Source organism: Argiope bruennichi, chromosome 8 (assembly GCF_947563725.1).
Source record: "Argiope bruennichi chromosome 8, qqArgBrue1.1, whole genome shotgun sequence".
NCBI classification, from domain to species: Eukaryota; Metazoa; Arthropoda; class Arachnida; order Araneae; family Araneidae; genus Argiope; species Argiope bruennichi.
This window is the reverse complement of record NC_079158.1, coordinates 4987644-5015062: the sequence shown is the minus strand read 5'-3', so window position 1 is coordinate 5015062 and position 27419 is coordinate 4987644. Positions and strand designations below refer to the sequence as shown.

General features: G+C 32.4%; 1 protein-coding gene across 1 annotated transcript in view; it reads left to right on the top strand.

Moving 5' to 3' along the window:
• LOC129981363 (sorbitol dehydrogenase-like) overlaps positions 1 to 25230 on the top strand; it is a 107946-nt gene extending 82716 nt beyond the window's left edge. The window contains exons 5-8 of the mRNA XM_056092186.1: positions 12342 to 12460; positions 15320 to 15385; positions 18870 to 19045; positions 22768 to 25230. Of these exons, the coding sequence (XP_055948161.1) occupies positions 12342 to 12460; positions 15320 to 15385; positions 18870 to 19045; positions 22768 to 23046 (640 nt within the window). The 3' untranslated portion in view covers positions 23047 to 25230. The remainder of the gene's footprint in view (positions 1 to 12341; positions 12461 to 15319; positions 15386 to 18869; positions 19046 to 22767) is intronic.
• The last annotated feature ends 2189 nt before the right edge of the window (positions 25231 to 27419 follow it).

The following is a 27419-nucleotide window of genomic DNA, read 5'->3' as shown; positions in this document are numbered from 1 at the left end:
TATGCGGTGCACAGATTAGTTATCCATAGTTTGGACGCATATTAAATTTTGAACCAAATACAACAAGGGGTTGGCCGCCTGCCAGTCTACACTTTCAGAAACATATAAATACAATAACTCAAAAATGCAATAACTGAAATATGCCAAATTTGGTATGTAAAATTGTGACTACTTGTAGTTCTATATCAAATTCTGGTTGCCATTGGTTGGGAAAAATGCATCAGAAACAAAAAAAATTCGAGAGTGTGCGAGAAAGTTTGGGGGAGACCATTCTTACTAATTGCGTTGGAAATGAAGAGTATGGAGAAAATATTTTTCGGTCGTTTCTCTTCAGGGCCGGACGGACAGCAGGGCCCGATGGAAAAGAAGGGGGCGTGAAAACAGTGGGAATATTCTCTTTTCGACCTTTTAATATACTTGCGCAATACAACGGGCTATATGCTTCATAGTATTGCAAAGACAGCCATGTAAACATTTCTGCTCCACGATTAGGAAGAAAAGTTTTGTTGAAGAATTTTGTTACCAAGAACACAGGACAAATTCCATTCATCTAAGACGTTATATTTTTCATTTATAGTTTTCACGTATCCACAAACAAACATAGAGGGAGTCGATCCTTTGATGGATTGGGTCCGAAATAGGATACAGATCTACAATTACAATAAATTTAATTTTTCTATTTTTTTTTTAGTTATCACAGTCAGGCGGTTTTTATTTAAAATTTGCTATCAGCAATTTTAGTGTTATATATTTATATGCTACAATATGTATAGAAAACGCTTCTTAATACTTTAGTTCAGTTTTGCACCCTCTGGAAATACGTGTAGAACATTTGTTTTACTTAATTCAACTCCAGTACTATACAGTGAACTGAACTGTACTTTGGTGCAGGGGGGGGGGGGCTCTTAAGCGCTGGGACCAGTTTGGAGCAATTGGCCCAATAAGGTAAAGGCCAGCCCTGCTTCTCTTAATTTGTTTGAAACCAATATTTGATACAAAATTACTATCTAGTGTCGAAATTCAATTTTATTTATGTTCACTACATTTTTGAGCTATCACATTCACATACTCACGAACAGTCAGACGACGGATTCCAAAATTGGATGCAAATCGGCAGTTCTAACTAAAAATGTCGTCCGTATAGCGTATCTATGACCATGATCCTGTGCACACGAGCGAACGAGCCTCCTTTTCAGAATTTGACTCAAACTTACAACTGACATGTTCATAATGTACACAATGAAGATGATTTCACACTGCATAACTCCTTCCTTTTGCAAGTACAATTTACTTAGCAAAATATGCGTGCAGTGATGTAGATTTATGATTCATTTTTGAAAACACAAATAGTATCATTACAGTGCATAAAATTAGATAAACGAAATTTTTAATTATATCGTTTTTGCAAGCAAAAAATATGTGCTATCCTCTTTAATCGCAGTAAATTTATCAATTATTTCAATGAATAATACATTTGTCTTGTCAAATCTCTCTTGATATTTACAGATTACTTGCCAATTTTGAAAAAATGATATAAAAAATAGATTCATAAATTAAATGAATGTAATCATAACAAACAAATGCTTAGTCCGTCCCCCCCCCCAATTTGTGTATTTTAAGAAAGCTGTTAGTGCATTATTTAAAATCCACGATTATTGTAACAGTAACTTTTTATATTAAAATGGCAGCTCAGTTTTTCTATTTTAAAAACTTTTTCCTAGGCTGATGTTCGGGTTATAAATGTCCCTGTTCAATTACTACGCAACTAAATTTCTTTTGTTAAATTCTGAACTAAAAGTAAACGAAAGGCATTCGTTTTTTAAATTAACATATCTTTAATAAATAAAGAAAATGTTTATTTAAAAATCTTAACGCAGAATTTTTACAACGTGTAAACAAAATTTTCCAAGTCCTTATATTTAAATTGAATTCCATCTTATTTTTAACTAATGATACGTTTTTCATATTTTTATCGAATGACGATTTTTTTCTCCCTCCCCCTATCGAAGAAAAGAACTATAATTGCAAGCGACTAATAAATAAGGTTATGAAAACTGCGCTCCCTGTAATGCGAGGTGTTATTTATCCCAGAAACTGCATCTATATTCGAGGAATGGTCCCGCCTGAAAGACGCGACCTTCATAGGTCACGTATAAGAATTCGGGAGGTCAACTGAATTCCCCCGAGGAGTGTCCCTTCAACCCCACATGTTTTTAACCACATTTTTGTCAAATATTTTACAAGAAAAAAAGACAGATTTATTTTGATTTTAGAATGTTAAGAATAAAATTATGACAATAAGATTCTTATATATTGCAGATGTCATTTTTTATGTAAATTGGAGTTCGTAAAACATAATTAACACTTCGTATACATAATATTAATCGACTGCTAATGGATATCTTAGGTTTTTAGCTGAAATGAAAGTTAAATGACAGAATAATTCCATTGCGCCTAAATTTAGGGTTTCAAGAGCTCTTAGTCGCTATCGGAGAAAGTTATGATTACATATAGATTCATTGAAGTAGGAGGGGGGGAGGGAATACATAGGCTTTGTGTCATTATTGGCTTGCCTTATATCAATTTCAGAATGGCACTTCGTCATTCTTTTGCAACATCGTTTTTCGTGCAATTTTTTATCACCAATTTTTTTGCTCTTTTATTTATTTATTAATTTTCTACTTTTTTTTTTTTTTTTTTTTTTTTTTTTGCCCATTCATTTTTAGCTACTGTACATTGCGAAAAGGCTTACCTGCTTTCACAATCTGACTTATCATTCGGAAAAATCGACTCAATATATATTTTCGACGTTCATAATAAATTATATGAATATGATAATCGAAATATTTTTAGAATAAAAAAGAAATGCACCTAAATAGTTAAAATACATACAAAAATGCTTTGACAAGCTTAAATTTGAGAATTTTGTCGAGATATATTATTACTATCACAGAGTTAGACGAATAAATGAATAAATCGGGGGAAAATAAGTGTAAACCTTGGGAAACAACCTTAAAGGCTCTCTGAAATTTGAGAGAACCAAACAAAACAGGAAAACAACATTCTCTCAACAGCAGGGGAATATTAAAGGCAGAAATGTAACTACTGTTTGATACTATATTCTTTTTTTTTTTAACTTTATGATATTCCCACCCTCTTTTCCTTGTAAATTGACAACCAAACACAAAAATGAATAAAACTTCACCCAAATTGTAAAAATCCTGAGCCCCTCAGTTCTGCTTCGCGTTAAATGATTAATTCGCGAAAAAGATTAATTCCTTAAAAAGAAGCACTTTCGTTTATTGAAACAATAAATAACGAAAATAAATGTTCTTAAAATTCCTAATTTAATCTTTTCTTTACGTTTTTCGGATTTGATTACTGATCCCATTGATTAGAGGGTCACTCACTTATCGAGTTATAAAATTTTTCAACCAAAAGAATCCTTTATAACACCATAATTCCGCACTAAAATAAAATACCATAGCAGGAGCTACAAAAAATCCGCAACTGCTTCAAATGACTCTCAATTAATCCTATTTGAAACACAATCCGTAACAGATTGTTTCTAGGTATGAGAGAAAATTTCAGTGTTAAGAATTTAAACTAGCTTGACATCCTGTTTGAATACTGTTTTCGAACGCTCATCGTCATTTCATATGGTTTAAGTTTTGTGTAGTTTAGTTTTGCTAACGTCCTGTTTTGAAACAACGGGGATCATTTGAGACATATCTCGTAGTACTGAACCATGGTCAGATTTTGAGGGCGAGACGAAGCGGTAATCCCGTGTTCAAACTTTCTTCCCACATCAGCCGGCACATATTTATTTTCGACTTCAGATCTATACGCAGCATGCCTAAAACACCAATTTTTTTTTTTTAAGTGAAATTAAGTATTGAACCAAGAAACATCGGTCAAATCTGAAATTCGGAAGACGTTCATATTATAAGAACTAAGTCAAGGGGTTAAGAAAAAATTCATTATCAAGTTGGTTGTGAAGTTATATTATTGAAAATTTATTATTAAAATCTTCGTATGAAAAACGTTTCGAACATTTATAACTCTTTAAATAATTTCAAAACTACAAATTTTTGGGGCGAAACTGGAGAAGGCAAATATTTCTTCTTCCCTACGGAAATAAATTTGGCTTTCAGATATACTACATACGTAATTAGGAAAAAAAAAAAAAAAAAATAGAGACTAATATGTTCAGGTTCTCTAGGTGGTAGAAACGCCTATGGTTGATAGCTGAAACAATGGGGAAAATAAGGGTAGCAGACGATTATTTTATACTCATGACTTTTTTAAAGCAAATAATAATAATAATAATAAATAAATAAATAAAAATCACGACACCAAAATCGAAAAATAACTACGAACAAAGAAAAATTATTTCATTTGTAATAATTTGGAGTGGATGCAACTCTTTCTACTAGCACAAATAAATATTCTCTAGTGAGATTTGCATAAGATTATTAAAAGCCCTCATAAAATTTTATCAATTTGTTAATCTGTCAGTAACGGCTTTCTTAAACGTTTTTGCTGCAAACATCAAAGAATCTGAAACAACACGACGCTTCGCCAATCTTTTTTGGAATCATAATTAACTTTTTCGCATTGGTGAATGTATTATTGTTGCATAGAATCACAACATTTTGTTGCAATTAATATGATGGGTGTCCCTGACATCATTAGATACAGCCTGACATTAATATCATTTGGTTTTAGTGAATGACCCCTTTTCTGCAGTAGTTAAGAGATAATGGAAAAGGGTGCACCTATATAGAAGTATCGTCCACATCGCAAGAAAGTCATAGTAGCCAGTGGCGTAGCGACTGGGGTTATGGATGCCCCTAACATCCGCATTATGGGGAGATAAAAAAGAATCGTGTGTCTACATCATTGTATGGAATCATAGAGAGAGGGAAAAATATTTTCTTGCCATGGCCACCATCTGTATTTGCTAAATCACTGGTAACGACTGGGAGTGAAAAGATGATAATGTCTCTGGCACTTGCTACGACGCTGTTGTTGTAAACATGTTAAGTTACAGAAACAGGGACGGCCATCTGAAGGGTGCGGTGGATGCTATGCACCGGGCCCCGCGATTGAGGAGCCCTCAACATGATCAAGTACTAAAATAATGTTCTGAACGGTAATAGCGGGATGGAAAGAAGAGAGGAAGAAATTTAACTGGAATAGTCAATGGGTTTTGAAATATATGAAGTTTACAGATATATGACAGTTTAGTGCAAGTATGCAACATATTATAAACATAAAGTAGGATCATTTATCTCGTCTACTAAGTTAAATGGCATATATTACTTTGATAATGCATACTATAAAATGCTTAATATTGTTAGATCTAATCTTGTCCAGGCCAAGGAAGTATCCCTGAAGGTGTCAAGACTCGGTTTCAAGAATGAAAATAAACAGAAGAAAAAAAAGAAGAACTAAATTTCAAAAAGTAGATCACAATTCACAATTTCACTAGTAGATCTATTTTCTTGTCTACGAATTAATTCTGGCAATGAAATGGCTTCGACTTCAGAAGTTACAATTCAAGCTTCAACTGGAGAAGAAAGTTCCGCGCAAACTACACAATTTTGTCATAAAAGTGTAAAAACTGTGAAAATCTTTGAAGAACCATATGTTAATATAAATATAATTAAACCAGAAAATAACAAATGGGATCGAGTGCTTATAAATGATTCAGGTTTGTGACCAACTGATAAGTTTAAAATGTTTTATGTCAAAAACAGATCTGTACAACACAAAAGAAATTTTTGCTGAGAATGCTGAAGGTAGATCAGTTTCCGATACTTAACACTTTTTTAAAAAAATATGCCAAATGGTGAAATGAAGCTTCGCAGCTGGTGGGTTTATTCAAGACTCGTATGTTGTTTTTGCTGTACATTATTTTCCAGAGGATATGAAAAATATAGGTGTCTATAATAACTGAAGAAAATTACCAACAGTAATTCAAGATCATGAACGCTCTATTTGTTACTTAATTCACTTATTGGTTGGAAAGAATTACTGAAATGACTCAATTTGTGTTCAGCTATTGATAAAACAAATCAAGTTAACATAAATAAGGAAACGGAACGACTTAAATTACTATTACAAAGAATCGTAGATGTGATTCTATTTTTAGCATGTAATAATCTTCCACTTCGAGGGAACCATGAAATAATAGGAAAGCCTAATAATGGAAATTTTTTAAGTTGAATCGAATTATTTAGTAAATACGACTCTGTGTTTATGAATCATATAAAGAGAATAAAAAATTCCAAAAATTGAACTGTGCGTGGTTTATCACATGCGTCATAAAAATAAATTATTGCTCTGTTAGAAAATGAGGATACAAAAGTAGCGACGTATTACAGCATCCAAACGGATTCTACTTCTGATATTTCCCAGAAAAAACAAACTTCAGTCTTTATTAGGTATGTAAATAATAAAGAGAAAATATTTAGTATAAATAAGTTATTTATAGTGTTTATTGAAGTAACTGATATGACTGAAGAATGACTAGAAAAAGCTTTATTGGAAATATTAAATGAGCTTGAATTAGATATTATGGTTTGTAGTGGACAGGTATACGACAACGGTAGCAACATGAAAGGGAAATACAAAGGTGTGCAATCTCGAATAATTGCTCTAAACCCTCACGCAATTTATGTACCTTGCCTATGACAATCTTTTAATTCATTAATTTGTAATGCCTCTTCCAGCAGTATGTATTGTATTTTTGGGGGGATATTGCAACGTTTAAGCTACTTATTTTCTGCATCTACATAAAGGTGGAAAATTCTACAAAATCATTTAAACATTACTCTTAAACCATTATGCGGCACTTGATGGGAAGCCAAAATAGATACGGTTTAAGCAGTGTATATATAGTTTGGACAAACTTCTAATGTCCTAGAAGAATTTATTGATGCAAATAACAGTAATACAGCGGTATCCGAAGCTAAAAGTCTATTGAATTCAATGCAAGAATGAAATTTTATTTTATGTTTAATAGTATGGTTTAAAATATTGTCCAAAATTAGCACTATCAATAAACTATTTCAAGTAAAAACAGTTGTTCTCGACTGGAATTTTAATTTAGTCAGTAAAATTAAAACTAAAATTCAAAATTTAAGAACAAAATTTAACTTATTTTTAGACGAAACAAAAGCGATAGCAAGTAATCTGGATCTTTCAGAACATTTTCCTGAAAATCGAATTCGAAAAAAGAGAAAAATTATATTTCGAAGTAGCAGAAGGAAATTAGGAAGATTCCGGTTGAGGAAGAACTTCTAAATTCCGGTTGAGGAATTTAGAAGTTATTTTTTAACACTGAAATTGTTATTGTACAGATAGAAGATAAATTTAAAATTATTTCAAATTAATCACTAATATAAAAACCTTAGGAAAACATGAATTAGAAACATGTTCCAAAAACTTTGCAATGTTTTATAATAACGATTTAGATGAAAACCTAATGCAAATAATTGTTTTGCTACGGGATTTGATTCTGAATGAAAGGGATGTAAATAACGCTCAACACATATTTCAATATATACTAATTAATAAGTATAATGATTTATTTCTAAATGTATTAAATGTGTTAAGACTTTTCTTTACAATACCAGTTATTGTAAAAAAAAATACTAAGCGCTGTTTCAACAAATTAAAATTAATAAAGAATCATCTTTGTTCAAACATGCGTGATGTCAAGCGTGTTAAATCGAGGCCGTGCGCGAAAAAGACAAGAGCGCTACCTAGAGGAGGCCATAAACATGAGAAATTTAGCTGCTGTGACGTCACAGCGTAAAGCCTTCGTTTGAGTGCTTGCGATTGGAATGCGCGCGTGATTTAAAGAAATACATATCGAAATTCCGGTGTATTCTTGGATTAACTCATTCTAAAGTAAGTTTTTTAAATTTATGTTAGTTCCATACAAAAATATAATCTAGTTATATTTTAGAGTTAACTTTGATTGCAATATTTTTAGATATAAAGTTGTTCTTGTATTTACTCACGTGGTGACAAGTCTAATTTGATGCTTTAATTGTTGATTATATTATCTCTACATTATCGTTTATTTAATTATGTAATTTAAGCATTTCTTAGGTTCTTCTAAAGCTTAGAAATTTCAATAGCTTCTTTTAAATGTAAGCATTTCATAATGGTTAGAAATTAATGTTACGTTCCGAGATCGGCTAAGCCTAAAGTACGGAAAAAACCAACTCGCTTGTGCGGGCCGAGCAAAACGAAATTGTTCGGCTGAAAATTAACGGACTTTTTCTCTTTTTGTAAAGTATACATAATTTTTTAAATTCAATTGTGGACAAAAGAAAATAATAGGTTTTCGGACGAAATCGCAAGAAAATTATTCAGAAACGCAGTTATTTTTTAAACATACAGAATGACGAATTTTAATTTGAAATAGTTTAATGAAATATTTCCTATATTATTTTTATTACAGGCAATAATTTAAATTTGTCGAGATCCTTGAACTTAATGCTAATTTAGCTTTTTTAATTTTAGTTAGCTTTAATCTTACATTTTTTGTAGAACCTGTGCCCCATTATTAAGAATGACCAGCTTAGAGCTAAAAATTTGAAAAGAAAACTGTCAACTTTTTCTTAGTAGGATAAACTTTAGGATATTAATCTTTTAGCAAACGAAGGAAATAGACCTACTGGGGAACCCACCTTCGCTTAATATTTCTGAAAAGGGGTAGTGCATCTAGAAACAGTACCCCCTGGGTGATGTGGAAAGCTGTTTCTAACAATTTAATTAGAAATTTATGTAAATAAAATTAAATAATTTATCGTTTTTGTATATTTTTTCTAAAACACTGGATTATCCAACATCAGAATTTCCTGCTTTGAATTAATCTTTTTAAAATTGATTTTTTAATGAAATATAAGTTTTTTGCATATGCTATTTTATGAATATGAAAAAAAAAAATGTTTTTCGGTTTCTGGTACTTTTTCTCTAAACAATGGGTGATCTTCTATCAAAATTCATTTCTTGCAATTGAAATTTGTGTCAAAGCCTCTTTAAAAGTTTTTTTTATTTTACTTGTACTATTTTTTTCAAATATCTATTTTAATTAATCGTCGATGTAAAAAATTCATTCAGTAATAAGTAAATGCCAAAAACTTTGTACTTCTGTTGTGTTTCTGTAAATGCGATTTGATTTGAAAGGAAACTTATGGATTTAAAGATACAAATCCCCTATTCATTTCAAAGGTCTTCTTAATCCGCAAGAAAATTAATGTTTAATTAAAGAGGTTTTATGAATTCTTAGTTTTTACTGGCTATTCATTCCGAGGTTAGTTTGAATCCGTAAAAAAAGATAGAAAAATTTCTATCGAAAGACGTAATAGTTAGTTTCTGCATAGGAATAGCGTTTCCTAAATCACCAACAGAGCTAAGCAGAGGCTTTCGACTGTGACGTCACGAATTCAACCTTTCGGCCTCCTGCATAGCTACTTCTGTTTATCTTTTTCGCGCACGGCCTCGGTTAAATGCACGTCATGTACTAAGAATCGAAAAAGAAATTGCAAAAAATTGTAATTTTCCTGAAATAATTTATAGCAAAAACAAAACCATACGTTAAATAAATATTCAAAAGTAATATGTGCTCGTATTGGTACATTTTTTTTTTTTTTTTTTTTTTTTACTTTGCAAAAAATTTAGGGCCCCAAATGGCAGCCGGGCCCTTTCATAGAGAAGGCCGGCCGTGTACAGAAACAATCGAGTTATAACACCAAAATTATTCAGACAAGCTTAAATATTTCAAGTGTCCTTTACATTCTTATACAGATTAAAATAACGATAAATGTTCTAAACAAGAAGTGTCGTTTAATTCAGATATCACAGTATCTATATTCTATAATATAGAGAAGAGATTCCAACCCGTAGTACGCGAACACCTACGGATATGCGGAAGTAATGGTGTAAAAAGCAGAGCATGTGGTATTAAAACGAAACAAACAAACAAAACAAAAAATCATTGAACTTGGTTTCTCCAGGTTTGCGTTGAAAGCAGGCACCCGAAAGCTTGCCATGAGAGAAGAATTTCAAGAACTCGGTGCTATGCCACAATTCATAGTAAACTTAGCTTCATGAAGAAGTCCATTGAAGTCTAAGATTCAATTTGAATTATTGGTTATCGATAATTAATTTTTTATCACACATTAATGAGAAATTATTTCAAAGCTATTTTCATTTGTTAAGACTTAGTACTAATACTATTATAAAATCGAAGGCAAAAAATGAATTCTACAAGTGCTTATTCGAGTCGTTTGCCTTTTAAGCTAACCCATTTACTTAATTTTTCTTCCTTCGGAAAAGCGATGGATTTGAAAATATTCATAAAGCATCATGAAGGGAGAAAATAATAGAAACCGCTATTACGGAGAATCTACTTCTTTGTATAATTCAGTTTCATTTCTTAATAAGTAAAGAAATTTTTTCTACTAAAATTGGCTAACTTTTATACAGGTTGTGTACTTACTAGTCTAACAGTATTTTCAAAATCCATAGAAATACGTATATATTTCGATTCTTAAAAATATTCTGATTGAGGTAAAGAATTGTAATTTTATTACTCGAGCTCAGAAATATGCACAGAATGAAGAATGCGCTCCGAATTTTTAGGCAGTTACCCGACTCTCTTGGGCTTGTTAAGAAAATGTTTCGGATGCAATAACATTTTAAACCAAGTTGCTGCTACTAAAACTAATCAGGTTATGGAGCTTTGAATGTCACAATTTTATACGATTTCAAAGAGTGCCAAGTGGAACATCAGCGAATCAACGCATGGCTAATTCCCGAGACAAACATTGACTGAATGAATATCAAAATTTCAAAGTTCGGCCAGTTTATCCTTTTTTTCCCCCTTGTTTAAAATGTTAGTGCGCCAAGAATATTCTACTAAATATGATTATTAGGATCGGGAAATCGTATAAAAATTTGGAAATCGTACTTTTTTAGTAATTCATTTATTGACTGACACAATAAAAAAAAATGTAATTCTTTATATAATTTAAAGCATTTTTCTAACTGGAAGCGTGTATTTATTTCTGACAGTTTAAAAAGTAGCTGGGCCACGATTCCAGTTGACACTTAAATGAGTGAAACTCTAAAATGTTCTGCTCGCTTCGTTCGTTAGAATGTGAGGCGCGCTTCCTAGCACAGTCATAGTAAAAATAAAAGCAGCTTTGGCTGAGTTTAGTTGATTTTCCGGAGGTTTGGCAAGAAAAAGGTATGAAAGAGCAAAACAAGAAGAAGAGGGCATACGTTTTATGACATATCAAGAGAAACCCATTATTTAGATTTATTAATACTGAATTTGTGGACTGATATTTTAGCACAAAAAAGAAAGTTTCATAGATTGGTGCAAATCCTGAATTGATTTTATTTTGATGATTTCATCTTAACCAACACATAAAATGCGTCGCCTTTGAAAAGGCTCATTTTTTAAATATACAATGGAGGTATTTATGAAGATAAATTCAACGAGAAAATGACAAAAACATGAGAAAAATGCATGATAGATGTATGATATTAAGATGCATTTATAGGAGTAATCAATAAGTAGGTTATGTAAGCTGATGTTTCTGAGAATTCTCATATTCATTTAAAAACAATTAATATAGTTATAGGTCAAAATGTAAACAACTCAAAAGTGTTGTATTCCTATTCGAATGGCCTCTCCTAAACACATGTGCTTAGTTTCAATTCAGCTACATTAACTCTCCCTCTTTTTAAAGCGGCATCAGGCTGTTCGGAGACAGACCAGGGAATCGAGCACTCTTCTTGGATGCCTTTCAATGCTTTTTTTCCCGCACTATACTCACTGGAACGCAGAAACATTCCCTTTCGCCATTTCGGTAATATTTAATAACGATTCTTGTTTGAATGATCGAAAAGATCGAACCAAATCGCATTCGCTTGTTTACTTTTGGAAAAATAAATCACACGATTCATGAATTGCTGTCGAGGGTAGTAAATCTTATAATTAAAAAAACCGTTTTTTGCGAACTGCATAAGATGAATATTTATATGGATAATGTTAGTCGAAGTTGTATAAATGCAGGTTTGAAATCTTATTCTATCAAAGATCGTCGTGAATGCGAGCCTTTGAAATCTTAAGTCTAGAGTCTAGTCTTAGAAATCTTAAGTCTAGAGAGCTTCGCTGTCGTTCCTTTCATTTTCTAAATTCAAAACAGCGAGGTCCGTCCCCCAAAAGCTTTGTGTAGCTTCAGAGACCAGACGAATCAAACGGAAACTTCACATGGCACCGTGTCTTTGACGCTTCTTCTCTATTGCAGATTGCCCGACAACGTGACACTGGACGAAGGAGCTTTGATGGAGCCTCTCTCAGTGGCAGTCCACGCATGCAGGAGAGCAGCGCTCGGAGCGGGGAAGTCGGTGCTCATATGCGGAGCTGGTAAGCCCAGATTCTTGTGGAACGAAGCTGATTAAAAAGACACGGATAAAAATCTTGTTTTTAATGTGTACGAAGAAATGTGGATAAAAATGTATACGAAGAAAATCAACCTTAATCAATTATGCGTATAATGAAGATTTCATTCATCCAAAGTTTTGGCTGTCGATTAAGCTACATACAGATTATAAGAATTAAGCACCGTGAACGCATTTTCTTTGTTACATAATTGCTTTTTTTACTTTCTCGTATCTGAAATATAGAGGAAGTATTGGAATCGTCAAAAAACTAACTAGAGATTTTGACGAATCTCCACGATTTAGACCTTCTTGAGTAAGAAAAACACATTTTTGGAATTATGTCTGTGTTTGTTCGCCTATTTATTTGTCAGTGATAAAGATAAAAACTCTTTGAGAGAGACGGATGAAATAATGCATGGTCTTTGCATCAAATTTGCAAATTTATGTCAAAATGTGAGCAAAGTCTAATCTGTGGAAGTCTGTCTGTCCAGCTGTTCGAATATAATTTATCTCGATAATAACAAACAAAGAGAGCTAGGTGGATAAAATTCGGTACACGGAATCAATACCTGTCCACTTTTGAACCAAATCCAAAAAGGGATTGACCGTCTATCGGTCTGTCCCTTCAGAAGCACGTAAACGCGATATCTCAAAACACAATGATTTAAATATATCAAATTTAGTATGATATTTTGTGACTGCAATTGCAGATCTGCATCAGGCTTCAATCAGGTAGGGTAAAATCGAGTTTAAAACACAAATTCACCTTCATTAAAGACTAAGTGAGGAAGTTTGGAAGTGCCACCTTCTTCTTTTTTTTTAACTCAGTCATTCAGAGGTTTCCAATCTTAGCAACGAACATCAAATGGCGAATCATCAAGGAGTTGAAATGGATTTTTTAGCAAAAATACTATAACAAACGTATATGCATAGATATACACGATTCCAGTTGTAGACATTTTTCTCTTTATTGAGTAGCTTTATTTACATTAAGATATTTGAAAACAATTCGATTTTTTCTGTATGACATCAATTTATATTTTGTCCGTTGAAAGTGTATGTTTAAAGGAAGTAAATCTGAATAGATACTCGAACATTAAAACCAAAAGAGATTCTGGCCTGAGTTGTTTAGCAAAGGTAGAAGCTTATATATTTTATTTGTCACCATTACCAGTAGCGTAGCGCTAATGAATTGTGTTAGAAGCATCATTTGATTAATTTTCGCTTTAAAATAAGTCGAAATATGTAAACTTAAAAATATTTTGCTGTGATCGAACCTGTTCTCCTCCGTCAAACGCCACTAGCTCTTGCCTCCACATTTTCACTGTGTGTTTCTCGAGTATTTATTATATGGCTAAACCAAGATTTGAAAAATGATTCTGGTTTTATAAAATGTGTAAAAAAGCATGAAGAAATTAATTCCCGTCTTGCCACTTTCAACGTTTTAGTGATCTTTGCAACGTATGCTGGTAAGGATGTTATTTCTAAAGTCAAAACTAAGAGAATTCGTGAATATTACGGGGTTTCTGTAAAAAATGGTATTAGGTATAAACATTTGCAAATATTGTCAAATATTGTAGCCAGGCACTTGCCAAGCCTAATCGGTGCCCCCCAGAAAAATGTTTAATGAGTGCCTTTAGACAATGGTGTTATTGGAGGAAAAAGGCTTATGATTAACATTTGAAATGAAGTTTTACAGATACAATAATAAAATCATTATTTTTCTTTTTATTCAGTACCATCGTGCTCCACACGACCTTGCACATATTAAAATCGGGAGTCAAATTGGAGCAATTTCACTCTTGACTTATGTGTAGCGCATACCTGGAAATCACAGCATGTTACTCAGGTGATGATTCGTCATGGTTATGTTTTTAACACACTTACAGCCATGCGGTCCATGTTGTTTAAATGTTAAGGAGAAGAATCCAAGTTCAATCAGACAACCGTACATCTGGCGGGTAATTGGCTAGTGTGCGATTTGAGTGTTATATATGTAAAAATATGAATTATATATTGTTTACTGCTTCCTTTTTAACTTGGGGGGACGAATTCCTCTAATAACTATGGCTAATCAAAGATTAGCGAATAATTCAATCAGTGCGCATCGTTTTTGTTGCAACTCCATTCTGCTCTTTCTTAAAAATAATGTTCAAGTGTAGTAAATACCAAAAGTAAAAATGTGGGGGGAAATTTAAAAATAAATAACTAGGTTGTTTCATCGCACCTCTGCACACTGAGAGAGTTTCTGATTTTAATTCTTGTTCAGTGTGAAGCCTCTTTTGTCAACTAAGAAAACAGAATATAATTTTATAAAATTGTCTCTTTTTTTTTGGGGGGGGGGACATATTTCCTTATTTGTCCTTGCTTTTACTTTTTATTGTTAAATTTGGTTACTTAAATATTGCATAATGTTGCCTCTTCTTTTATTTCATTTCCCAATTCATTGGTTTTTAATTTGGCATTTTCATCGTTCACCCAATGATTTCCCAGATACATTCAGATAAGCGATCTCTTAACTACTTACAAATTCTTTTAAACTATTTAGAGGATTACTGAGCCCTTTTTGAGTTTATCATATTATAAGGTTCGCTCATTTGATACTCCAGCATGAAAAGTTGTATTTGATTTTTTTTAACACTAAACCGTCTATTAGCTTTAGTCTTCAACTAACAGCAGTTTGAAAGAAATTTTGCAAAGGGAATAGGAATTTTTTTAGAGCAATTTTATGCCGTTCAAAAGAAAGAAAGGAAAGAAAGAAATTTAATAAGTGCGGGAAATTTTATTAAAGCAATTTTTTTCTATTTCTTTTTTCTTCATTTCTCTATTCCATTTTCTTTAGGGCCCATTGGACTGATCAATTTTCTAACCTGCAAAGCCATAGGAGTAACTAATATATGCATTACAGGTGAGAACTTGATACCATTTTCCTTTCTTTCTTTTTCTTTTCTTTCTTTTTTTTTTTTTTTTTCAGAAATAAGTCCTAGTCGAAGCATAAACATTAACCAGATTTTTCAGGATGCTCGCAATATATTCTCTGTTCTCAAAATAAATTCTAGTAAAAACTGACAACTAAATCAGTTTCAGTTCAGAGACTACACATTTGATAAGCAATGACATGAAATTCATGTCACCCTTCGACACTCAGAATTGTTTTCGAAATATTCAGAATTGCGTGCCATATATAAGAATTTTTGGGGAGAAAATTCGCTACAGAACCAATTATTACACTTATGCAGTCCTTAACCAAGAAGAGCCCGTGCGCTACAGACGCGTGAAATAAATCACAGCCGTGAAAGAAGAGACTCTGCCCATCTTCCCGGAGAATCAAACCATTGGAACATTATCATACGAGTGATGATGACGGAGCTGTCCCATTACTGACCGGAACCAGATGAAGCATAATTTGAAAGAAAATAGTATAGCTCTCTCTCTCTCGCACTCTATTCCAATTTTTATTTTCTCGTATGCAAAATAAGGAAAAAGTATTTTAATCGGCAAAAATTTCGAATTCGAGATGTGGACGAATTTCTACGTTCTAGACCTCCTTGAATTCTGAAAACACATTTGAAAAGAAATATCCGTTTGTCCGTCCATCTGTCTATGACAAAGATATCTCAAAAATGCTTTGAACTAGACGAATGAAATTTGATATGGGGTCTTTACATAAAATTTATAGATTTCTATCAAACAAATACTGCGCAGCAGAAGTCCGACTGTTCGAATATAAACCCGATATGCACAAAACGAGAAGGGATGGATGAATGCGATTCGGTATATAGGCTTAACATCTATAGCGTAGACACTGTTGCATTTTCAGCAAATCCAACAGAATGCTGAGAGTCTGTCGATCTGTATTTTCAGAAACTTAATGCGACTCTTCGAAAACGCAATGACTTACATATACCAAATTTGGAATATGATTTTGTGACTGCAAATGCTATTTGGGACAAATTTCGTCCCGTCCAAAACACAAATTTCGAATACTATTCACCGTATGCCAAAGGTTAAAAGACAAAGTTTTTCTTTCATCTTCTGTCTCATTTCCTTATAGCCTTTTGTACTTAAAATTATCTTTCAATTTTCAATTGAAAAGGATATTACACTTCATCGTACAAACTCATTTGTCAATTAGACAAAATGAAATTATTATTTGTTTCTCAAATTGGTGATTTTTATCAATTCTTGATGAATGTCATCGAATTCGACGACATTCACGACTTTCATCAAAAATCAGGGTAATAAAGCATTGCAAGAGCAAAAACTTCATCATAGTAATTAAGATCTCAACTCTGCTGGCACAAAAATTAAACAATATTCATCCTCGTTAATTGTTCATGAGAATAAAATGAACGGAACAGCTCTCGATTCTCTCGCGTGCTTCCACAGCGACCAATGGTGTGCCAAACTTAGATGTATGATGCTTTGTTTTTCATATACTTAGCGTTTTCTCGATTATCGCTCTCTTCCTCACACACAAGGGGACTTGTTCTAAAATTTAAGAAAACTTACAGTTCTGGTGTCCAAACCATGCCTAACGATTTTATAGCGTTAGCTCATTGAGTGTTGGAATTATCTCACATCCGCCCTTGGCAAATAAAATTCAGTATCGTTGTTTCAGTCTCTCGTTAGTCCACGAAATGAATGTTTATCAAAATTTTGAGATCTATTTTTTTTTCCTTTTTTTTTTTACTGTTACAAAGTTTTTCTATTTATCTATATTTCGTATGATACTGCGAAAAAGAATAATTATCCAAAGATGCATCACGATCCACCTGTGTTTCGAAAGGAAAAAAAATCAGTAGATTCAGAAACGTAAAGATCAAGTCACAGGTTCAGAGATATCCGTGAGTTCTCTGTAGATTCAGGCTTCCGTCAGTCCCATTATTAAAACGTGATTTTATAACAATAACTAGCCGCCTTTGGCGACCAGCCGGTTCGCTAATCTTAATGTTCGTTAAAATTTTAATAATTAAATATTTTATGCAATTTCTACTTTAATAGCTTCTTCATCAAAATATTTTAAAACTTCAAATTTTGATTGTCATATAATTCATTCATAATATTATAAAGGCCTTCAGTCATTACGTAATATGTATCTCTCTCATTTTCTGTTAGCACCCGTAGAATTTATGCTTTAAATAAAAGTGGAAAGAATTAATCTTCAATTAATATAATAATATTTTTTACTGAAACAAAGCATTTTTTTATAATCTGATTACTGAAAATAGAGTCACTCAGCGTTTAAACTTTATGGGCACTAAAGAATATTTTAATTTATGTAATATCTCAAGAGTTTGTCAACAAAATTTTCTTAAATTCATTATGAGAAGATCTATTAATTAACAATGTTTAAATTTAAATGCATCAAACACTAAGAAAATAGAACGAATCGTTTAAAATAAACGGTTGAAAACAGGTTTTAAAAAAACTACTTAAAAAACGATGTACTTAAAACTATAAGCATATACAAAAAATATATAACTAACATAAATACCATTTACTTACAAAAGCATGCAACTAACCCAAAAATAATTTAAATCATCCATTGATAACGGTTGTCATGGCAACAATCAGAACAGAATGCGCATGCGTGAAATTTCTTCGCCAGTTACGTTAATGCAAATGCGTGAATTTTTCTATTCCAGTTGGGGTAACGCTATGCAGATTATACATTTTTAATTTCCTTTATTCTGTGTTATTTTAATTCAAAAGTACTTCAGAATGAATCTGAAACATGGATTAATTAACAATGTTTAATTTTAAATGCATAAAACATTAAGAAAATAAACAGAATCGATTGAAATAATCCGCCGAAAAATTTTAACCCTAGCCTCATTACTGTTGGGAGAAAAAAAACTGAAGCCTTTCTCATTTGGCGGTGGGGAAAATGGAAGATTTTTTTGGCGGAAAAGTTAGTTTTTAATTAATAATTAAAATTCTAATTAAAATTTCAAAAAAAGGAACCCCAGGTGCACATTCCCAACCTCCAAGGTATACATGTACCAAATTTGGTAGCTGTAGGTCAAACGGTCTGGCCTGTAGAGCGCCAACACACACACACACACACACATTGAGCTTTATTATAAGTATAGATATATCTCAGACGCTTCTGTTGCAAATAAGATGCACCAAGGAGCTTTCAGCAGGTGACCTGCTTCCATCGTATATTTGTAAATGAATAGAGACCCGCTGTGTGACAAATATTGTTCTCCTTTATATATTACATCCCCTGTTTGAATATGATAATGTTTATTCAGCACCCAGTTATTTAGTGCTCACTACGAAAGGGTTTTGAAAATTTTAACTTCATTCTTAATTAAAATGAAATCGGCATAGATACATTTGTCGTGTATATCCTTGCACAAAAGCCATGTCTATATTTTTCACAGATATATCTGAAAGTCGACTAGAAGTTGCTAAAAAAATTGGTGCTATAAACCAGGTAAATGTAAAAAACGTGGATACTAAAGATGCCATTGCACAAATTAAGTCCAAATTGAGTGGATGTCCTGATGTTACTCTCGAATGCAGTGGTGCTGATTCTAGTGTGAGGCTTGCCATTTTGGTAAGTAAATTTATTGTATTTTATTTCATTTTTTCTACAGCCCACTCCCCAAATTTGGAACATAAATGCTTCAGTTTTAGTCTCAATGATTTGGATTGCGGATTCAACTGGCCAAGAATGACGATATCTGAATTAAGATTGAAAAAGTTCTTAAAATTTTATTATCTCATTTTTTGAAAGCTTGTTTCCAATTTTAAGTTGTAATTTAATACTTCTTTAGTACCAAGTCCTCTAAATAAATAAATTAGAAGGAGTCATCGATTCTCTCATAAATTGATAAAATATGAAGATTTTTCTGTTTGATTTCATGGTGAAGTGAAGAGAAGAGAATCTGCATTTTGGAACTGTACTCGCCTTCTTTCAATCGATTTGATGGATGCCTATAATTTTTATATCAACCTGTATAATAAATTACATTCATCTAGCTTACAGCGCACTCTCTCTGTTTCATCGTATTCACATGCGCACGAATCATTTGATAAATTTGAACCCAAACTCGATACAAATATAAAGTCGCAGTTTACAGACTATGCTTAACAGATATTCTGCTCTTGAGTCATCGAATAATAATATCAATAGACAGATATAGTCTCAAAAAATAAAACAATATGTCATGTCGATGTTTTATTATTTTTATATTTAATTTTTAAATAATCATCTTGATATTTAAGACTTAATTTTTATAATTATCATCATCATTCTGAATTTGCAATTTTAATTTTATGATATGACCATGTCCGAATAGGCAAGGAAAGGAATAAGCATGGCCATTTTAGCCCTGCAAAAATACCGCTTTCGTTTTCCCTCCGAAAATCCTGAGAATTTTGAATGTCGGATGGCATCGCAGTGCAAAGGGGGAAGAAAGCTAAATGTCAAATACAGAAACGACGATTTTAGGCGCTCTAAAAGCAAGAACCCGATCAATCGTCATGCAAATTATGCATAAACAGAGAGGGTGTCTCAGTATTTTTTGTGCTTCTGAAAACCCTTCAGAGCGTCTTGCGTTTCTCGATGGATAGCATTCGGAACTGCAACTGTTTGCAAGTGTGCGACATGATTTAGCTCGGTGGACGAAGGAGGTCAATGACTATAGCTGAAATGTTTCTCGATCTCAAACAATTATGTTGTCTTTTGATCAACTTTTATTCCGATATCGGATGAAATGACGCCTGCAATGGACAGCGTGATAATCATCACCAAGTGAAAGTAGACTGTCCCTCCATCTGCTAGTGAACAATGAGGCGCCGTTAAGGTCTCGGTTTCGAAACCGGACTGTTACTGGTCGAGATTCGATTCCACCGAAGAAAACTAACGTGTAAGCTGGTCTGTTGCCCATTACATCCGTCGGGGGCAAATGTGCTCTCGCTACTGTGGTGCGAAAGTTTGGAATGGAGGGTACCAGTTTAGGTGTCGTTCTTGTCATCTGACCATGAATCAGAATTACGATTTCCGCCTTAAAACAGCATTAGTGTTCCTTTAAATAAACTAAGTAGTGAACAATGTAAGAGATCAGTGGGAAAATATCGCAACTCTCTTGTATAGAGATGTGTGGAGATGGAGAGATGTATCCAAGGAAGCTCTACGTCAACTCTTGACCATAATCATAAGTATTTTTATTTTATATCTTTGGCTATATATCTTGACATTAAAAAAATAAGTCCAAATGGGAGTTTGATTTTATGATCATTAATTACCAGGATGCCATATTTTACCTACGTTCCCAAGATTTTAATGTTTTCAGCAGGTGAAAGGAAAAAGCAATCTGAATGTAATATTTTAAATGGCTACGATTACAGAAAAATAATGTAATGTTAAAGAATTAAGCACCTATGCAACATTTGCCAATTGGAGATTAAATTTTAATGCATCAATATTTAAAATGAATATCACAATGAATCTTTATTCATTAAAAGACAAAATGATTTTTCTTTTGTAAATACGGTACATGTAGTAATTTAATATACCCAAGAAAGCATCGTTTCAATAAATTAGAATTAGCTATTAAAGAGTATCTTGTTCGTATCTTCTTTCCATTATGGGCTGAAATATGTCGAATCAAAAGGTAAATTTTGATCATTCTTCGCCCCTTGAAAATGGAGTTGTGCGTTTTTTTTAGGAAAATTGCGGATATTTTATCAATCAAAATCTATAATATATTCCTAAATGATTAACATATTTTTGGCAACATCATATACAATTTTTTTCTGACTTGGATGTTTTAAACTATTAAACTCTCGAGATGAATTTTTTAACAATCCAAATACTTTACATTAGTCACTCGTATCATAGAAAGCAACGGAGGCAATATTCGCCTCGTTATTTGCGAAAATTGCACGCCACGCAAATCCGGTCATTCTGCCGTAAAATGAATCAGATGTGTGAAACCGATCTGAATTTACATGATTTAGGATGAAGAGTTTGGGTTCAATTCTTTCCATGTTTTCTTGTGAGAAGGACCCCCCACCACACCCATGAAGTACAAAATCTTCGACGAGAATGGCGCAAGCCGGAAGGTTGGATATCTTTCCATTCGCCGTTCGAGGAGGTTTTTTAACACTGAGAGGATCGATGCGAGCATGAATCACCGGCTTGAATGAAAAGCATGATATGAAGTGCCAGCAGACTGCTGACGTAGTGTGGAAGGTTCGGTGACTGCAGTGAAGAAGCAAGAATAGGTTGGAGCAAATTGCCATTGCTCCTAAGTGACTGGCGTAACCGAATGGGGTAAAAAAAATGGAATGATGGGGAGGGTCACCACCAGGAAAAAAAGAGTTACTTTTTCACCTTCATCCTGTATTGGTGAGAATGAGAAAGATTTTTGAAACAAATTATATGTCGTAATATCCTTTGTAGCATGGGAAATCTTAGACGAGGTGCTTAATAGCACACACGGGCTCCGTTCTCTGACACAAAGATGTGATTTCGGAAGTCACAAAGATGTGAGTTGAAGAGAAGGCCGAAATGGCGTAACCACAAATTTATTAGAATCATCAATCTCATAACAATCTTTTGTTTCCATTTTTATTTTATCGTATGCAAAGAAAACAAAGAAAAAGAATTATAATCGTCAAAAAATTGGACCAACGGATTTTAATGAATAAAAAATAAATATAGAAAAACCCGATAAAACCACTTTCAGGATTACATCTATCTGTCAATGCGAACAGGCTCATTCAAAAACGAATGGTTCCAGAAATTCGGTATGTGACTTTACATAAAAACTCTTGATTACTGTTGAATGTTCAAGAAATTTTATAATTAGGATGTTTATCTTCTCTTGATTAAAAAATTCTCAATGATTTAGATAAAGGAAATTTGGCGAGTGATTTTATCATTCAAACTGTAGATATGCATTACAATTGGACCAAATTTGTCAGAGGACTTTCTGTTTTTTCGTTTGCATTTGAAAGCAATCGCTCAAAAACGCATAAAATTACAGAGGCCAATCTGAGTGTTTGATATTAACGTGAAAATTACAAATCTATGCCAAATTTGAATCGAAACTATTAAAGGGAATCGGTTCAAAATACATAACCAGACTGCCTTTATTATGCGACATAACGAAGCATAAAGCACATCATGTTGCAGAAGTATGTGAGAGGAGAATGTGTGCTCACTTCCATTCACATTTGTCTAAGAGCATCACATTGACTGATTGCTTGTTTGTTCTTTTTCCTGATTACATTTTTCATTGCATTTTTCTGTTTTCTTTCCCTCCTCAGATCACAAAGTCCGGTGGTGTTGTCATGTGCGTTGGCCTAGGATCCCCAGAAATGAAAATCCCGATCATGGAGGCAAGCGTCCGAGAAGTGGACATCAAAGGAGTTTTCCGCTACCTCAACTGCTTTCCCATTGCTTTGGAATTAATCTCCAGCGGTGCGATAGATGTAAAGCCACTGATCACTCATCACTTCAGCTTGGAAGAAATTCATAAAGCTTTCGAAACTGTGACGTCTAGCACTAGTGGAGCCATCAAAGTTTTGATCCACAGTACTTTTTAGGAAAATAATATGCTATGCATGGGTCACTGTTACCCAACAAAAATTTCTTTTTAATATCTTCAAAAAATTTTCTTCTTAAATATATTATTGAGATTCAATACAACATTACATTTGATAAAATGACAAATAACTTCCATTGCTAAACAGAGAGTGTTAATGATAAATGCCGTAAAACAATATTTTTAATAGCATATTATATCCATTTTCTTATTCATGGCTCTTTAGAAGTGATATGCGATTGCAGCTGTCAGATACAGAACTTAATATCAGACATGATAAGTTTCAGAATAACTTATTCTTAAAGAGTTTATCAAATGTTATATACTTTTCTGTGTTCTAATTAAAAAAGTGACATTACGATGCAGGGATTACTGTTATCAAATAAAAGATCAGTATTATGACTGATGTCGAGTTATTTTCATTCTAAATATCTGCGGAGATTAAATTTTAAAATAGTGCTTCTACTTCTTGTTTCAGCAGTATATCTCTGAAACACTGAAAAATGTTAATAATAAGAAAATGTCTTACAGTAAAAAGTTTATTAACCTTTGAAAAATGACAAAATTGTAACATTTAGATCAAACACAAAATACAAAAAGATGCACATTTGACATTTGGGCAGTGCAGTTAATTACATAATGTCATGAACTAGGGCGTTAAAATTTTTTTGCAACAACTCTCAAAATAAAATGGTAGAAAGGACAGGCGATCATTGATGACTTATCAAAGGATTATGAGCTGTTACGTTAAATAGAAATTGACGAAATTGAACCAGTGGTTGAGGATGGGTATTTTCATTCCTCTGGGTGGTTTTCATTCTATGTGACAGCAATGAGACAGTAAGCTCTTGTAAAAGTGAATGGTTTTGGGTTTTCCAATAGAAATGCGAGCGATTTTTCTTACCTCTCCTCTACGGCATGGGAGGTCAGTAGTCCCTAGGATAAGGGGTTGTGGAACTTGCGCTTAGTCGCATATGCGCTCACTCATTAAAAAGTGTCTTTTGCGCTCACATTGTAAGTTTACTGGGACTTAATTACCTTTGGCAGGAAAATGTGGAGTGCATCTAGAGGGGCTATAGAGAATGCACATTTCTCTTATTTATATAAGAATGATTGCTTATTGAGGATTCTTTTTCTTGAAATAGTCACCTTTTTTTCTCACAGTAAAACTAATAATTTCTCTTTAAGAACGTCAGAAACATTTTTGAAAGTTTCTTTTAGATTAGGTGCTCGGTGTGTTTGCTTTTTTTTTTCTCCGTTATTTTGATTTGATTTTAAATATGAATAACAGTATTGAAGTTTTCGAAATGTCAAAAGTCAAACCATCAGCTGCGTTTAAGCGATATCAATATCGGAAATATTGGTGTAGCTTTGAAAATGTAGTAACATGACGCTGCATTAACGAAAAGTCCGAAAAGTGTAAAGGGCTGCTGAAAATAAAAGACAACTCTGAAATGCCTCATTCTTGTCAACCGGATGAAGCTCAATTGGACGTCAAGAAACATTTAGTAAAAATTAAAAGGAGATTATCAAGCAATGTCCAATTATCATCAATATTCGAAATTTTTAACGATGAAAATAAAATAAGGATTATATTTATAATCTTTTCTTTCAAACTACTTTATTTGTCTGGATATTATACCTTGCAAAGCATTATTTATGCTAAATATACTACTATATATTCATTATTTATACTAAATAATGAAAAAAATCATTTAATCACGACCCTGATTGTATTATAGTCAAAAAGAATTTGAAATAGTCTTCAAAAAGTTAGCACAAAAAATATAGATATATAAAACATTAGAATAACAAACTTCTATAGTAATTGCTGTAGATTTAAAAGTATCAAAAATTGTTAATCTCAATAGTTTCCAATACAGCGTTTTAGTAGGATTAATAGTGTCTTAACATTTATTTAAATCAGATTTGCAATGGAAAAGAAATCGAAGTAAAACAAAATGTGCATAAGTCGATTACTTCAATCATGGGATTCCGCCAATTAAATGCCAGTTTTATATTATTCAATGTTACATTTTTGTTACTTAAAAAATATTGACGAAATATGGTCATGTACAAAGTTAAAATAAATACTTACAAAATGAGCTTCAATTATGTCGAAAGTCAATTTCATATTTAAATAAGTAGTATTAAGAGGCAAAATAAACTCATTGTTTTCCTTTCAGAGACCAACTCTTTATTTATGAAGAATGATATATGATTAACGTTAATTATATTATATGTGTGTGTGTGTGTGTGTGTGTGTGTTTTGATTTTTAAATTCATATTAGCATATAAAAACTGAACCCAAGTTTGATATTTTATGAGCTGTGGCGTTTCTTTTTTTTATTCGCCTGTTCCTCGAGATATAAAAGCCCACCTCCTTAGTTTTTTATTGTTTGATCTCTTTTGCTTTAATTTTGACCAGTTCCAATTGATGATTACAGTTAATGAAAATGATTAGAACTGCTTTCTGAGACCTCTTGATCTGAACATCAAATTCAGGAAATAATTTTAACTCCAATTTAAGCCCTTTTTAAAGGAATTCCGCCCCCCTCCCCAAAAGAAAAGAATAATTTAACTTTAGCATTAGAGTATTTGGATAAAATTATCTTAATATATATAAATTACGTGTCACATTGTTTGTCCGCGATGGACTCCTAAACTACTTAACCGATTTCAATCAATTTTGCACACCGTGTGCAGTTTGATCTAACTTAAAAGATAGGATAGCCCTTTTTTTGAATTTTTAATTAGAATTTTAATTATTAATTTAAAACTAATTTTTCCACCAAAAAAATCTTTTCATTTTCCCCACCGCCAAATGAGTACGGTTTCAGTTTTTTTTCCCAACAGTCACGAGGCTTGGCTTAAGATTTTTCGGCTGATTATTTGAAACGATTCTATTTATTTTCTTAATGTTTGATGCATTTAAAATTAAACATTGTTAATGAATCGATCTTTCAGATTCATTCTTAAGTACTTTTGAATTAAAATAAAACAGAATAAAGGAAATTAAAAATTTCTAATCTGCATAGCATTACCCCAACTGGCGTAGAAAAACTCACGTATTTGCCTTACAGTAACTGGCGTTGAAAATTCACGCATGCGCATTGTGTTCTGATTGTTGACATGACAACCATTATCAACGGATGATTTAATTTATCTTTAGGTTAGTTGCATGTTTTTGTAATTAAATTGTATTTATGTTAGTTATATATTTTTTGTATACGCTTATAGTTTTAAGTACATCGTTTTTTTAGTTTTTTTTAAACCTGTTTTCAACCGATTACTTTAAACGATTCGTTTTATTTTCTTAGTGTTTGATGCATTTAAAATTAAACATTGTTAATTAATCGTTCTGGTCATAATGAATCTGAGAATATTTTGTTGACAAATTCTTGAAATATTACATAAATTAGGAAAGATCTTCTTTAGTGTCCATAAAGTTTAAACGCTCAGTGACTGTTTTCAGTGATCATATTACAAAAAAATACTTTGTTTCAGTAAAAAATATTATTATATTAATTGCAGATTAATCCTTTCCATTTTAATTTATAGTATAAATTCTATGGGAACTAACAGAAAATTAGAGAGATACATATTACGTTATGACTGAAGGCGTTTATAATATTATGAGAGAATTATATGACTATCAAAATTTGAAGTTTTAAAATATTTTGATGAAGAAGCTATTAAAGTAGGAATTGCATAAAATAGTTAATTATTAAAATTTTAACGAACATTAAGATTGGCGAACCGGCTGGTCGCCAAAGGCGGCTAGTACTGTAATAAGTATTAAGTATAAGTGTGGTCAATTAAATTTATTCTCAAAGAATATAACATGTTTTGTTATTTATTTTCAAGCGGTTTAAATTCTATCTTTCTTTTGCTAAAGCATATAACATACTTATTAGCTTTCATTAAACTTTTTTGAAATATAGCCTGGAATTGCATTAATTAAAATGCTTAAAATTTTTTTTACAAATTACACCTTCGACACCTATACAAAATTGCTTTAACTTAATAATACTTGGGATATGTGATCGAGTTCATGTGACATGGCTTTTTGAGTTAGTCAGCAAAGATTTATCAAATATCTACTGTTAAAGTTAATTCATTCCTTAGTCCATGTATAATGCCAATAAAAATTAACTGAGTCTATTGGTACTATACAGTATACTTTTGTAGAAAATGGGACCAACTAAAGAATTTTTAAAAACTGCAGCATCTAATATATGAAGAGAAAACTGCAATTGATGATGAATTATTTGCACGAAGAATTGTTTTCACTTTTCCAAACGTGACAATTTTGAAAATTAATGTTTCTATCTAGATCAAAGCAACATTCATCTCTCCAAACAACATTTTTCA